This window comes from Condylura cristata, unplaced genomic scaffold, assembly GCF_000260355.1.
Source record: "Condylura cristata isolate star-nosed mole 26May11 unplaced genomic scaffold, ConCri1.0 scaffold00003, whole genome shotgun sequence".
Classification (NCBI taxonomy): domain Eukaryota; kingdom Metazoa; phylum Chordata; class Mammalia; order Eulipotyphla; family Talpidae; genus Condylura; species Condylura cristata.
Window position 1 is genome coordinate 48,944,159 of NW_004567104.1, and position 15,516 is coordinate 48,959,674.

At 38.9% G+C, this 15,516-nt stretch overlaps 1 protein-coding gene across 4 annotated transcripts; it reads left to right on the forward strand.

Moving 5' to 3' along the window:
* The first annotated feature begins 2,167 nt into the window (after positions 1-2,167).
* On the forward strand, positions 2,168-10,167 carry CLDND1 (claudin domain containing 1). 4 transcript variants are annotated; one of them, XM_012729514.1, is made up of 6 exons: positions 2,168-2,291; positions 3,427-3,477; positions 3,679-3,988; positions 7,094-7,204; positions 8,562-8,699; positions 8,853-10,167. In XM_012729514.1, the coding sequence occupies exons 3-6, from the start codon at positions 3,697-3,699 to the stop codon at positions 9,071-9,073; spliced, it is 762 nt and encodes a 253-aa protein (XP_012584968.1). In that variant the 5' UTR covers positions 2,168-2,291; positions 3,427-3,477; positions 3,679-3,696; the 3' UTR covers positions 9,074-10,167. The 4 variants fall into 4 exon arrangements, with proteins under 4 accessions (XP_012584968.1, XP_004675322.2, XP_012584962.1 ...); XM_004675265.2 differs by having other exon boundaries at positions 2,221-2,291; positions 3,434-3,477; XM_012729508.1 differs by having other exon boundaries at positions 2,227-2,291; positions 3,412-3,477.
* The last annotated feature ends 5,349 nt before the right edge of the window (positions 10,168-15,516 follow it).

The following is a 15,516-nucleotide window of genomic DNA, read 5'->3' on the forward strand; positions in this document are numbered from 1 at the left end:
GTAGTTATCAATAAATGTTTGCATATCTGAGATGCATCATGTTTGAGTTTTGCATCATTTCCAGTTAAAGGGATTTTTCACAAAATTCCTGGCCAACTTCCATTTTACATGATTACTGTTTATTGCTGAAGCAGCAAAAGACTATGTCATTGTATCTTTCTAATTAAAATGTGTATAGCTTTCCTCCTTTTTCATTTTCCGTCTGCATTTCCCACTATTTCTACCTTTTTGTATGTTGTTAGGCTGTGGTGGGAGAATTATGGGGACTACACCTTAGGGGAGAAGTCAAATACTGCCTCAAAATGAACAATGATATAAGAAAATAAATATATTTTAAAAATAATAAAAATAGGGCCCTCCCTGGTGGCGCAGCGGGTTAAAGCACCACACCAAGAAGCTAAACCCACTTCAGCATGAGTTCATATCCGCCTGCCCCGGAGGTGACCCACATGGCGCGGCAGACCTCTCCTGACCCGCCCGCTGCTTCCCTCAGCAGTGTACTTCATTCATCTACCTGTTCAGCTCCCCACTCTGTCTCTGGTGAATCCTCTCACCCTCCACATCTCTGGCCTGTACCCCAGTTTTGTATGAATAAATAAAAAAATCTTTAAAAAAAAATAAAAATTATATCTTGTATGTTTTAGGTTTTTTTTCACACTTCATTAAAAGAATCACCTTTACAGGTCTCCCCAGAAAAATCTACCTCTTATATCATGAAGATTTATGTATTCTGTGAACCCAGCTGGTGGTTGTAGGACTGGGAATGCTGATACAGTTAAGTACTCTGTAGTCAGTGAGTCATAAGTGGCCACAACCTCAAACAAAGCAGAGCTTCCAGGTCCATACTAAACTGGTGAGTCAAATGTACCTTATAAACTGACTATAGATCAGGGGTATATAGCAGGGGGAAGGGGTCAAAACAGCAGAGAGAATAGCAAAAGTGATTGTGGTGCCTCTGACAAAGTTCTTCACTGTTTAAATACTCTGTATGAAAATTCAGTTAGAGTTGTATATTACATTTGGCTATTGCCTCATTTTATATATGTACTGGATAGGACTATCAGTTTGCCAGCTCAGGTGAAAGAAACATACCTACAAATAGAAAACAGGTATCATGCTTTCTATCTTTCAGGGTAAAAGACAATTAATGTAAACTTGGAGCTCCCACCTTTCTCCTGTACCTCTGCAAAATTTCAAGGCATTGGTGGATGAGATAGGGTTCCAGAGTCCTTGAGTCAGCTATTTGGTACCTTTCTAGGAATCCATCATTTCTTGGTCCAAGGTTACCTTTGTGTGTCCACACACCTCATTGCTAAGGTGATCCTGCTTCCTGCTTGTGAAATGCCATGCAAACTTGAAGGTTTGCGGTGATTTTGTTGCCTTTATACCACACAGTCATGTGCAATCTTCCAGGCTGTTCTTGACTGCATCTGTTTAAGGTAATTAATGTTCCCTTTAGTTGAATCTTTTTCATACCACACAAACATTTTTTTTTTAATTCATGCTTTTTTAAAAATGTTTATGTTATTTATTTTTTATGCCTTTTGAAATATCTGGTATCTTCATTATCACTAACCTTAATATTTTACTTTAAAAGAAAACCTTACTACAATGAAGAGAACTAATGCTACTTGTCAAAAAGAGAATACAACCACAGATACAAATCATATGAAACACAATTGTCATTACATTCTATATGGAAACTGTCAAGTCACATTATTTCTGGCCTTAACTTAAGCAATAAAGCCAGAAAGACTATCTATTCTAATTGGAGTGAACTTGTGAGGAAGAAATAAATAGGTGAGTATTTCAAAAGTATAACCTAACCGCTGTTAACATATTTAGAGGTGGGGTGGGGTGAATAGAAAAGCACTGAGAAACCTGCCTTATACAAGTTGCAATCATATATATGTCTAGAGGTGAAGAGTGGGAGGCAGCCTTTATTCAATAGGCCTTCCTCCCTGCCTTCATAAACTACAGGAAACCACAACCCTGGAATTCCCTTTGGGAACGTTCCCGAGGAGCTGAACTACATCTCCCACAAGGCGCCGCGCGAGCCTCCAGGCATGCGGTCCGCCACCTCCCGCAGCTTTCCCTCTGTCCCTCCTACAACTCCCACAACCCCCCTCGGCCCTGGGCCTCAGCCTGGCCTGGGGTGGAGGCGGGGGCGGAGGCGCGGGAGTGATGGAGGGGGCGGGCTCTGCAGGGAAGTGCGTCAGAGGAGGCGCGGGGCGAGTAGGGTGCTGTGGTCTGAGCTGAAGGGTGAAGCTGGCGGAGCAGGAGGATGGGCGGTGAGTGAGTGGGGCCGGCGTCGCCGGGTGCGGGTCGCGTAGCCGTTGTACATTTCCAGCGGTTTGAGGAGGAGCGTCCTCCCGCCGTGTCGCCAAGGGCTGGGCTGGCTGTGGGCGACTGGGGGCCTGGGGGGTTTTCCCTAGCCCCAGCGCTCTGGGGAGGGGCCTGCTGGGGCCCCTGGGGCCCCTGGCGGGGAGCCGCGCAGGACCGCCCCGCCCCAGCCCCGGTGGACTTCGACCCCCCGCGGCCCGGTCCTGCGCCTTGCGAGGCGAAGGAGCCCGGTGTCCAGTCTGGGTGAACCGCGGCTCCCAGTCGGGACCTTTTAAGGTCATTTGAGAAGCTCCAGGATGAAAGAGGATTAGTAAGAATAGAAATTCAAACCCAACTTCTGGAGTTATCGTTAATTATTGTAATTGCCCTGATCTCTCTGAGTCACTTCCCATCTTCCAAACTCAGCAACCGGTTGCGAGCCTGTTTTCGTGCGCTCTTGTAAGGTGTTTTGTGTGGTCACGGTATATACTTGGAAGTGCTTGACTCAGCTTGATCCACCTTGAGTCATTTTACTGCGGCCATTTACTACTGTCGTTGACACCTATTCACGACTGGGAGTGTTCTTGCGCTCTCTTTTTTTGGCCCAGTCCAGAGTTTTCGTTCAGGTTAAGAAGGAATCATTTAGTTTGCAGTGAGGAAGTTCAAAAGAACAAAGAATGGGGAGAGCAGACAAGAGTGAAGGATTTGGGCTGTGTAAAGAGTTTGATTTAGCTTTAATGGATGAAGGGCAGATTGCTATCTAGCATTATTATATAGTATTGTTTTCTTTGCAATGCTGTGCACCTGAAACGACCTTTCCTTCTGAACTAACAAACACCTTCCACTGTGTCTTCCAAATAGATCCTGACTCTTAGCCTTGTTTAGAAGGTTTACCTCTTCAGAGAAATCTGGGAGGAGCTGACTTCCTCTGCTTCCTTTTACTATGTCCTTTTCACATTCTAACCCAGAAGACTTAAAACCCTGCAGCTTGTATAAAAATTCAGTCTGCAATTAACAATTCATGCCCAGTTCATTGCTGACTCTGGGCATGTCTATTGTTTGTATCTGTAATGTGTATGTCCATTTCAGTGTTGTCTGTTTTAGTGTGCAGGTGATAGACTAGAGAACAAGACCTCTGTCTCCGTAGCATCCTGGGTATGTGAGCATTTTTCATGATAATGAGCTTTGTTTTGAACTTAATTAAAAACCTGCTTGCTTTTAATTTAAATCCTTAATGACTATGTATATTACTTTTAAAAACTAAGGGGTGGGGAATAAAGGGTAATATTGAGATAATTCTTTTCAAAATCTTTATCATTAAAGTCTGACTTTTCTTCTTTTTTCAACTTTAAACAGAGCAGTCTGAATGCCAGAATGGATAACCGTTTTGCTACAGCATTTGTAATTGCTTGTGTGCTTAGCCTCATTTCCACCATCTACATGGCAGCCTCAATTGGCACCGACTTCTGGTATGAATATCGAAGTCCAGTTCAAGAAAATTCCAGTGAATTGAACAAAAGCATATGGAATGACTTTGATAGTGATGAGGCAGATGAAAAGGCTTATAATGATGCACTTTTCCGATACAATGGCACGGTGGGATTGTGGCGACGGTGTATCACTATACCCCAGAACGTATATTGGTATAGTCCACCAGAAAGAACAGGTATTTCTGCTATTTTAACTTGTCTCCTTTAGCTGCTCAATATTAGGTAATGAGATTGGTGATGCCTCGTTGTGTATCAGCAGGTATTGGGTTCTTCCTCTCCCCAAAGCAAGCTTGTACATCTGTTCTATCCCCACACCTTCCCTTGCTAACTTCCACGAATTAGCATGATAATTTATTAATACTGGCTGGATGAGTGATACACATATCTTGAGAAAGCCATTTTAAATCTTTGTACTTATTTACCCACTCTTTAAATTTTTTTAAATGAATCATACACACATTGTGAAGAAATAATTGGAAAAATGCATCAGAAGACTTTAAATACTTTGTAACTGGTAAAAGAACAAATATCCAAAATCAAGTCAACAAATATGAGTTGACAATCCTTTTGTGTGCTAGCACTGTTTCAGTAGATATTATATTTGTTGCCTTAATCTCAGTGGATATAATTCAGTGAGCTCTATATTTAAATCTGTGCGTATTTGAGATTGTTTTATAACAAACTTGATGGTTTGTAGGTAAAAATGTAGATCATGAAAGTAAAAAAAAAAAAAAACCTAAGAAATTGTCTCAGGTTTATTTTACAAGACTTTTTAACTTTAAAAATGCCCATTTTCATTTATTAAAATTGAAACTTGTGAGCTCTTCATAGGGAACAATGTTACAATTTGTTTCTGTTAAAACTTTTTTTGGCTTATTAATGGAAAATACTGTGTTCAGATGATAGCATGACAACTTTCAGTTACTATATGCCAAAAGAATGATACTTGTGATTTTTATATGAAAAAAAATAGTTTAGAAACAGTGAAAAATTTGTTGAAATTCATTGCAAAATGTTCAGTTCTGTGTATGAGAGCATAGGGACAATAGCTATATGAATCTTAACAGTCATTTATCAGTCATTCGACTGATATTTATTGTATGCCTCCATGTTCCAGAACCTAGTAGCTTGGAGTATATCAGGATAAAACCCAAAAATCAATATGCCTGGCAAACTAACATTCTAGAAAGGAGAGATGTCGGGAACCAGCCCCCATCACGGATTATTGGGAGGCAAAACAGGCAGGGTCCAAAGGTGGGAGCGGTGTCGGCGAGCAGAGATTCCTAAAAAGGGTAAAAGGGGAGCAGGCATGAGGAAGACACGGGAGTCGGAGTTGGGTGAAAGTCTTCCTGCTCATCTTTTTACAGGTCTTTACTTACACTGTTTAGCAATATTTAGTTACAATAATGCATCAGGTAAGTTAATAAGAAATCAATAAAAGTTCTAAAGGAAAAGGGAACAATGCATCCTCTTCCTGACACTTTATGGCACACTAGACTATACATCTTTGTGATAACTTTCATGTATACAGATGTTTGACTATGACTTAAAAGGATAAGGGGTCTGGGGAAGGATGAGCTGTTAGCAAGGAACTTAGGAGTCCTAGGGAAGGAATAAATTGTGTTAGCAGAGTCATCAGTGATAGTCTAAAGAAAAGCTAATGACTAACTTAAGGTTAGCAGAGAGTTAGCTAGTGGTTTTTTTGTTTTTTGTTTTTTTTTTTTTTTTAGGAAAAGGTTAATTAAGACTAGCAGAGAGTAGTTAGTGATTGTTTTAGGAAAAGAATAAATTAAGAGGAAGTCACACAGTTATGCTTTAAGCAAAATCTGTGTTGATAATGTTAGGAAATTGTCCATGGGTCCTTATGCCCTGGGAGTTACCTAAGATTCGCTTTTTGTTTCAAAAGACCAAGGAACCTTTCCAGGACTCTTGATGCTCCCAGGTCTTATCTCTCCAGGAGCTTGCCTTTTGTCTTCAGACAAAGGAATTTCTTGCCCTGGAGCAGCTCAGCTGTACTTTGCCCAGACCAGGTAGCTAAGGCCATCCAGTTACAAACTGATGATGCTAAAATATTTTTGATATTATGATTATACAGAAAAAAGGGAGGTCATAACATAAGTCAGCAATGGAAACTCTGATTTTTCAGAGTGTTCCCTTTCCTCCTGGAATTTGTCAGTCAACAGAAGTTGCATAGCTTGTGTCAGAGAGACAGGCAATAAACAGAATAAGTATAAATAGGATACTAGTATATTAAAAGATGACACATTCTATGAAAAAATATAGCAAAATAAAGGGTATTTAAAAGCATGTAGGGAAAGGGGTTGGTGGGCATGAATTAGGGTTTTCAACAGTATAATCAGGGTAGGCTTCACAATACTTGTTACAGTTGAGGGAGTTGACCATGTAGGTTAATTGTGAGGCACAGGGGATCAAGTTATGTTGGAAGAAACAATTACTGCAAAGGCCCTGTGATGGGAACTTGCTTGAAATGTTCAAGGAACCACTGGGCTGGAAGGGATGAAGGAAGGGACAGAGAGAGTTGGGTATGTGGTCAGAGAAGTTCTCTGCCAGTGGGAATAAGGCAGACCATGTAAAATTTTTCTAGGCATGAACAAGACCTTAGTTTTTACTCTAAATTTGATGGAACCAGAGGAGAGGAGGGATGTGTTTTAAACATAAGATGATCTAGTCATCTAGGCTGATGTGTTGAAAACTGACAAATATCAGGCAAAAAAGGGAAGCCAGGAGACTAGTTAGGAGGTACAGGAGCATTTGATTGCACTATAAGGTGAGAGATGATTGTGAATCAGATCATGCTGATAGCACTGAGCAGTGACTAGATTCCAGATAAGTTCTGAAGGTAGAGCCTCTGGGATTTCCTGATGAACACATGTGGACAAGAGTGACTGAGGAACTAGGAGGATAGATTGGCATTACCTGAAGAGGGGGAGATGGCTGGTGCAGTAGGTTAGGGAGAAGATGGAAGTTAATTATTTCAGTTTTTGTCTCATTCTTCTTCATAGTCTTCTTACATTTCTATTATCATTCATTTTACTGCTCCTATTTTTTTTATCCCTTCCTTCCTTGAGCCAATGTCTTAAGACTGCCTCTGCGCTGCCATCCATTGGACATTGAATCCTGCCTTTCACTCCTAGCCAAAAAGAATGCTGACTTCTCTGGGAATATATTTCTATATCACTTTTTATTGTGGAGAATAATTACTGAGATTATTACTTAATGTTTATTAACACAACAAACTGTTATTGTTATTCTTGTTTCAGAGTCATTTGATGTGATCACAAAATGCACGAGTTTTACACTAAATGAGCAGTTCATGGCGAAATTTGTTGACCCTGGAAACCACAATAGTGGGATCGATCTGCTTCGGACCTGTAAGTACCTTAGTCCTAGTAGAATAATTGGAGGAAAACAGGAAATAATTTAATTTGCTTTTTGTTGAAGGCTGTTGTTGAACTAAGATGACTTAGTTTCTTTTGAAATAAGATCTCGAATATAAACCCAGTTCTGTTGATAACTTATTTAGAAAGAAGATATATGCTTAGCAAATTGTAAATATAAAGTTGAGAGGGGCAGCTAATACATTGGATGACAGATTGGATGATATTATGTGAGTATTCTTAAGAGTTAATTTAGTCAGGATATGTAATAAATTCTGATATTTGAATTAAAAACTTCAGCTACCTGAGTTCAGAAAGGGCAATGTGAAAAAAGTTGACTACAAGCTCTATATGAATTAACTGTGTCAGGTCTGCCAAAAGAGTTATACAGTCTTAGGCAAAAATGGGCCCACCCTGGTGGCATAGTGGGTTAAAGCACAGCACTAAGAAGCTAGAGCCACTTACGCATGGGTTCAATCCCTGCCTCCCCGGAGGTGATCACATGGCGCAGCAGACCCCTCCTGACCCGCCCTCTGCTCCCCTCAACAGTGCACTTCGTCAATCTGCCTGTTTTGCTCCCCACTCTGTCTCTGGTGAATCCTCTTACCTGCCTCATCTCTGGCCTGTACCCCAGTTCTGTATGAATAAATAAATAAATATTTAAACAAAAAAAACTGGAGATATCAAAAACAAATGAATTACATAGCTCTAGAGAATAAAACCAGCACTAAAAGTTAGAATTTGGATAGGTTAATATTAATACATTGCTAATTAAAATAATTTAAAAACAAAATGGAATGCATTGTAAAAATCTCATCTTTCTTTCCATGTTGTTTAAGGAATTTATGATCATTAAAACTGCCATTTATGGAGCTCCCATTATATATCAGATCCTCTGCTTTGTGCTATATGTATACTCTTTCAATAGGTCATTATAATCTCCATTCATTTACTTGTTAGCCTTATCTTGAGATCTTCTAAGGCCACAGATATGTCTGTACGTACCATCGTGCTGTTTTTCTTCCATTCCTGGCTCTAAAACATAATTGTGAAGTAATCTATACCTCTTGCCTCAATTTCATTTATGAAATGGGAACAACAATAATAGTACCCACTTCATAATATGTTTGTAGAACAATACCTACCACATAATAAACCTTCAGTGATTATTTACTGTTAGTGTTCATTTAACTTGTCTCAAAAAAAAGATTAACATCCTTTTGATGAATGCTTTAGAAATGAAACTCCTCACTTTTGAGACAGTCTCATTAAAATATAAACAAAATTGCCATGTGAGAAAGCGGTCAGAACCCTAGTAACATTTCTTTTTTTCTCTCTTTTTTAAAATCAGATCTTTGGCGTTGCCAGTTTCTTTTACCTTTTGTTAGTCTAGGTTTGATGTGCTTTGGGGCTTTGATTGGACTTTGCGCTTGTATCTGCCGAAGTTTGTATCCCACCATTGCCACTGGCATTCTACATCTCCTTGCAGGTAGGTCTTGTCATACTTGCATTTCATCTCCTTCTGTCTCCTTAAGGACCAAAGAGTCGTATTACTTAAACAGTCATATTACTACCCTGTCATGTTGTTTAAAAAGCTGTTACTTAGCTGTGCTTTGTTTTATTTTCTAAATTTTCCTCTAAGGTCTTTCTACTTTGGGCTCAGTGAGTTGCTATGTTGCTGGTATTGAACTACTACACCAGAAACTAGAGCTGCCTGAGAATGTGTCTGGAGAATTCGGATGGTCGTTCTGCCTAGCCTGTGTCTCAGCTCCCTTACAGTTCATGGCTTCTGCTCTCTTCATCTGGGCTGCTCACACCAACCGGAAAGAGGACACCTTAATGAAAGCTTATCGTGTGGCATGAACAGGAAGCTTCCTACTTCACAATTGCCATTTTTATTATTTTTTTAATATTAATAATTTCCCTCATCTCCCAGTTTTTTTAATTTAACTTTGTGTGTGTGTGAATATGCCATTTTGTGCTGAAAATCCATTTTATTTATACACACAGTTTTCTTAACCACTAAGATTTACATGAATTACTCAGATTTTACCTTTCACAAATTAGTCTTTTTTAGAGTTCAGACAGAAAGAAATGGATAAATAATACGTGGCATGAATTGATGAAAGGAAATTGACCCAAAGCAAATTCTGCTTATGTCTGTTCAACTGGAAACATTTCTTTTTGGGAAAGAAATCTCTTACCATTGTCAAAACTTTATGTTCCTTTGCTGTTGTAGATTGCCATTCATTCAGAGGTATCAGTACTATTTTCAAAGACTTAAGCTACATAAAATGGGGAAATGGTCCAAGATCTGAAGTGAAATATGGCAGCTGTTTACACTGTGTCTATCTACAAGGAAAAGGAAGTGAAAATGTATTTACTTGAAATCCTTACTTTGTAACTGCAAGAATTCCAGTTCAGATAAGAGGATTTAACTTTATTTTACTTAAAAAAAAAAACACTTAATATGTCAGTAGGATTTTCAGTACCACCCAACTGTTTTAGTAGAATTTTGCTCCTTCCCTCTTCATACGCCAGGCTTATTAAAGAGTGCTTTCTTTTTAATACCACTTTGGGGTTGCAGAGTAAAATTTCTTAACAGCTATTTATTCCAGCTAAGTACCATAAAGAAGTTTCACATAATGACCCTCCAGTGCTAGGAAAACTACCGCAAGATCTAAAACTTTGGCTGGTCATTAACTTCCAACTATGGTCTTTATTTCTTGTGGTGAAATGATGTGCCTTTCCTTGCCTGAACCCTTTCCTGGTGTGTATCGACATTATTTAATGTCTTCCAATTCAGTCTTTTTTTTATATATATATATAAATATGTCTATAAACATTGAACTTTAAGAAAATCTTATTTACTTATTCCATTACTGTAGCACTGGGCAGATTTTAAAAAAATGTAACTTAGTAATTTCTTACACTATCCTAAATCTGTCTTTTTTAAAAAAATAAAAATGAGAAGAGATTCAGAATTATGTCTTCAGTGACTGAGTTGATTTGTATTTCAATACCTTTGGATAGAGAAGCACAAGATTCTGAATGAGGATCTCAGTGGAAAATGCACTGTTGTTCTACAGGGCTCCCTTTATTTCTACCACTTGGGTTTCTTCTTTTTTTCTCTCCCAGAAAATGTGGGGGCCCTTTGGCGCTATTAAATAATTTGAGACTTTTTAATCTCAGAAATTTAGGGTCTATTTCCAAAGCAGTTTTGTGATTTATATGTACCATACTTAGTATGGCTACATTTTTCAGAGTTCCTTAATGGCTGTGAATTTGTGTTCTATATAAAGAAGTAATCAAGTCCAGCTTCTGACTTTCGATAAAGCCAGTATTACTCTGTATCCTTTACTGCCTAGAAAAATGACTGGTTACTAATTTTGAGTTAAAAAACTCAAGTTTTAAACTTTTTCTAATGAAGTTGCATTGTTCTTTAGCATTTTCTAAAAATGGTTGAAAAGTTAAGTGAACAAACAACTTTTGGGGATGGGATATTAAAATGACTTTTTTTTATTGGAAATTACTTTTTTTAAAACAATGTTCCTGCCTGTTGTTACCAAGTATATTGTAGAAAGTCAGGATTGGACTTAACAGGTTACACTAACATCCTTAAATATTGAAAGCCAATAGCACCCATAAACCCTGGTGCTGACTATGTGTTATAGTTGAGAGTGTAAGCATATTACAACATAGATGAGGCCACCCTCTTTTGTGAAAACTTCTGTGGGCTACCTAAGGACTTATTTGGTATGGAAATTATGGGTTTTTGGCGGTCCTGTGGTTCTCATCAGACTCTCTGAAATTACCAATTCGACCTTTTTTTTTTAAGATTTATTTATTTATGCATACAGAACTGGGGTATAGACCAGAGCTGCGGTGGAGCAGTGATAGGCTTTGCCCGAGACAGAGTGGGGAGCAGAACAGGCAGACTGACGAAGTACACTGCTGAGGGGAGCAGGGGGCGGGTCAGGAGGGGTCTGCCACACCATGTGGTCACCTCCAGGGCAGGTGGGAATCGAACTCATGCGGAAGTGGCTTTAGCTTAGTGCTGTGCTTTAACCTGCTGCACCACCAGGGAGGGCCCAATTCACCATTTTTAATTAAACGTACATAAAATTATCAACAAGTACTGTTTATCTTTCAGTTAATATTTTGAAGTAGCCCTCCCAAAGTGGAAAATTTTGAGATTTTTTTAGAACATGGGTTTTACTGCAACTTTAAAAAGTTTGTTTTCAAATCTTAAGTTTATGGTACCGAATCTTTTTTTAGCAAAAGACTTCAGATTTTCTTGGAGTAGCAAGAAAGTAATAAAAAGTAACTTTTTATTATAAAAGTTATAATAAAAGCAGGGGAATTCTAGAATTTATTTGTTCAGTTAACATTGTGTGCTCACTGTCTTAGTACACTAGGGCATCAAGAAATGAAAGAGACAACTGTTAAAATTTTGCCTGCTCTAAGTATTAGTGTGTTTATGTTAGAGGAAGAATAGAATTGGTCGTCAGTAACTTACAAGTGAACTAATTTGGTCACAGGAGTGAGAAGAGTCAGGTAATTTATTCAACGAGTCAATTTAGAGCTTGTTTGCCCACTTCATTGCAGGGGCAGCCAAATTTAGAGTAGTATTGTTAAAACCTTTAAGTCCATTAATCTTCAGTTGACTCTAAAACATACAGTGTTCTAGTTTAACTCTTAAAAAAACAAAGTTTGACTCCCAGGTGAACTTTCCCCAGAAATGAAAACAACCTATTGAATGTGAAGATTTGCAATCCCACATCTGTCACTGACCCTCCCCAGTTTTTCCATCTGTCAAATACCATGATTATTATGCTTGCCTCATAGATTTGCAATGAGGATTTTGCCAGTTGTGACACATCCAGATGTTTCCTTGCCGCTAAAGTTGCTGGTAATGGGTGCAGTTCTTCAGATGGAAATTACTTCATGGACTCCACACAATTCTTTCCTGGCTGATGGGTGGAGTCTTTTGTCCTTTTAGTTCTCTGCTAAGAGAATAATAATTCATATCTTGAAAGAGGAATAAAACACAGAGGCACATCTTTGTATAGGAATTCTTTCTGTTGATTAGGTGCTCTCACACATTTATAAGACAGTTTTTGCTTGGATCAACTATGATAAATGCCAGTGCTTTGTAAATTCATTATGAGAAAATGCTAAATTGCAAAAGAATAGAATGGTCATTTGCTCTCTAGAAGTTGCCATAAAGGTCAATTTGAATTCTCTTCAGGGTTAAAATTTCTATTAACAAAGTTAATACATTATTTGACATTAACAATTACACACTTCAAGCAAATGTGTAAAAGCAATATTCAACTTATATTTCTACCTTTGCAGAGGTTTAAAAATACGAAATAAGATAATTCGCTTTCTGTTTTACGGGTAATGCATAGTCTCTGACTCACTGGTTTAGGATGTGAACTTCATCTCACCTGTCCTGTAACCTTGCAATTTCCTTCTAGTCTTCTAGCCTTCTGTTCTTGTTTTTCTCTGCTCAGCCTGTGTTGTCACTGGTATGTTTACAAACAACTTTGTCTCTTATTCGCCCTAAGGTACTTTCTTTGCAATCCTTAGCCTAAAGTGCATAGTCTGTACTATATAGTTTTCTTAGTCTCAAAATACCAAGGATGACCATTTTGAAACTATAAAACTGATCCTGTAAAAAACAAATGTTCTTTGACTTGAGCTTCTTAATCATTATGACTTATAGTTGATTTATTACTTTCTACTGCTCATTTTCCAAATCTCTACTAAAGTCAGTTGAAAATTCTTATTCCAGCCCCTCAAATTCCACAGAATGAGTTTTTTTTCTCTTTAAGAAGGGAATATTGGAATGAACTCTTCCTGTTTATCCCTATAAGAGAAGGACTGGATTATCTGACTGGAGAGATTGCTGGGGTGATGGCATCCACAAGGAGCAACCTAGTGGATGGATGTTGTAAGTGTTCATCTGGGGGGAAAGAATACTATGTTTTTATTTATTTTTACTTTTTGCTCTTTTTTTTTTAATTTTATAGTAGTATACTTCGATTCTTGTCTGCTCACCAGTTCTCTGTATTCCTATAATTTTGGTTATAATTAGGAAGAAGCATGAGTGATGGTCAAGAACCTGTATTCAAACCAGAAATACTTGAGAATGGACATAAAATGAGAGTAATGGAGTATCTACCTCCATAGACTATTGTAAGGGTTAAGAAGGTACACAGATCCTGAAACAGGAGCTCAGTAAATGCTGGACAGGGGAGGAGGTAGTCTTTGCCTGGCCCACATGGCAAAGAGCTGGAGTCATTTTTGCTTGTCCTGTGGCTGTACTATAGCAGGGATTAGGACTAGGACTGGGACTGGGGCTATGTTTTCTGGGAGATTCTAGTTTCTAGTGCTCCTTTAAAAACAACTTCATTACAAGGGCTTTTTCATTTTATGATGGAAGAGTTTAATTTTTTTTTTTTCTCCAACAGTACTGGGCAAATATGTGATTTGGGGAGGGGATGGTGAAAATAGTACTATGAGTTCATAAAAGGCTATGTGGCTTTTAGAATACTCATCTTGTAAGACATGCCTCTCAGAACCAGGCTGCCATGCTGCCAAGCTCAAGGGATGTGGAGAGATCCTGACTAGGTGCTCCCATTGCTGTTCTCAGGTGTGCTCCCAGCATGCACAGTGGTCATCTTGGCTATCTAGACCTGTTCAGAATTCAGAGGAGTCTAGTCCCAATCACTTTAACCCAGTCAAGCAAGTATCACCCAGCTAATACCAGTCAAGCCCTGGAATTACAAGAGATAATAAAGTGTTTTCTGCCACTACATTTTGGGCTTGTTTGTTACATAGTCACAGTATTTAACAAACTGAGTATATAAAATAATACTGCCCACCACAGACTTCCACAAGATTTTTTTTTCTTACTGACTTTTCTGATTCCTATCCCAATCTATCCCCCACTATTTTACCAGCTATCTTCTGGTTATTTTTCTAATCAATACTTAACTAAGTAAATCAATATTTACTTCTTCAGCAAAATTTTACTTGGCCATCTGTCTTGGGCTACTTCTAATACAGCCCAAGTTTGAGAGTGACTGTCATTGCTGCTTCTAAATTCCATGGATCCATTCTTTCCATACCTTAAAATCTAAGGTTTTGGGTCCCTTAATAATTAAAGTAGTAGTGATTTTTGAGAGGGACATGAAAAAAGTTCTTTCTGCTAACTGCACTTCAGATCAATCAGTGAAATAGTCAAACTTGAATGCCATTCAGTTAAAACTGTCTCCTCTCCCAGCTTAGGCATGCCTCTGGTTAGAAGGCTACAAGAAGAGGGGAGACTTGATTAGTTTCTTCACTCTATCCTCAGACACTTTCTCTAATACTGACAGTAACTTGTTTCTGACCCCTTGATGGGTCAAACTCTAGGAAATGTAGGATGTGAAGAGTAGTTTTATGTGACTACTGCAATTGTCATCTCCTGGGGACTCCAGAGAGTCCATACACAATTACCACCTTCCTCTCTTCTAAGGGACACTCTGGGCAGTTTCTCAGACACTGTCTCTCTTCAGACCTTCAGACTGTTTTTTTTTTTTTAAGATTTATTTATTTATTCATACAGAACTGGGGTACAGGCCAGAAATGTGGGTGAGAGGATTCACCAGGGACAGAGTGGGGAGCAGAACAGGCAGATCAACAAAGTATACTGCTGAGGGGAGCAGCGGGCGGGTCAGGAGAGGTCTGCCACGCCATGTGGTCACCTCAGGGGTAGGTGGGGATCGAACTCATGCAGAAGTGGCTTTCGATTCTTAGTGCTGTGCTTTAACACGCTGCGCCACCAGGGAGGGCCAGACTGTAGTTCTTTTAACGAGTGAAATCAATGTCATCTCTCCAGCTGCCTACTGACCACACATCCCTGGGTTCCTGACTTACTACTTTATCTCTGTTAGGGCCATTGTATGCTCTGGTTGCTCAGGAGTTCTCTTTTCCTAGAACCCCAGTTCATCTCCTTTTGTGGGGAATACGCTTGGCTCCCAAGAAATAAAAACAGCTCATACCTGGATGGTGAGGATATAGGTATCTTCCAATTCATTCTGGGCTCTTCATTCTTCACTGATTTAGGCCTATATAGCCCAACTCTTTCATTTTTAGAATTTTTAAGGCTTCTCAATATCCAGGAGACACGTGAAATGCTTTCTAAATTAAGTCCCTCTCAGATAGATTAGTAGAATGAAGGGAAGGCAAGTAACTCTTCAATACAATGGGTGTGACTAGGGGGAAACGCATAAGCCTTCAGCATATAGTCTCGT

Coding starts and splice junctions, on each gene's coding strand:
- CLDND1 (XM_004675265.2), top strand. Junction 3,478..3,678: donor CTGTCTCCGTAGCATCCTGG/GTATGTGAGCAT, acceptor AACTTTAAACAG/AGCAGTCTGAATGCCAGAAT. Junction 8,700..8,852: donor CATTCTACATCTCCTTGCAG/GTAGGTCTTGTC, acceptor TTTTCCTCTAAG/GTCTTTCTACTTTGGGCTCA.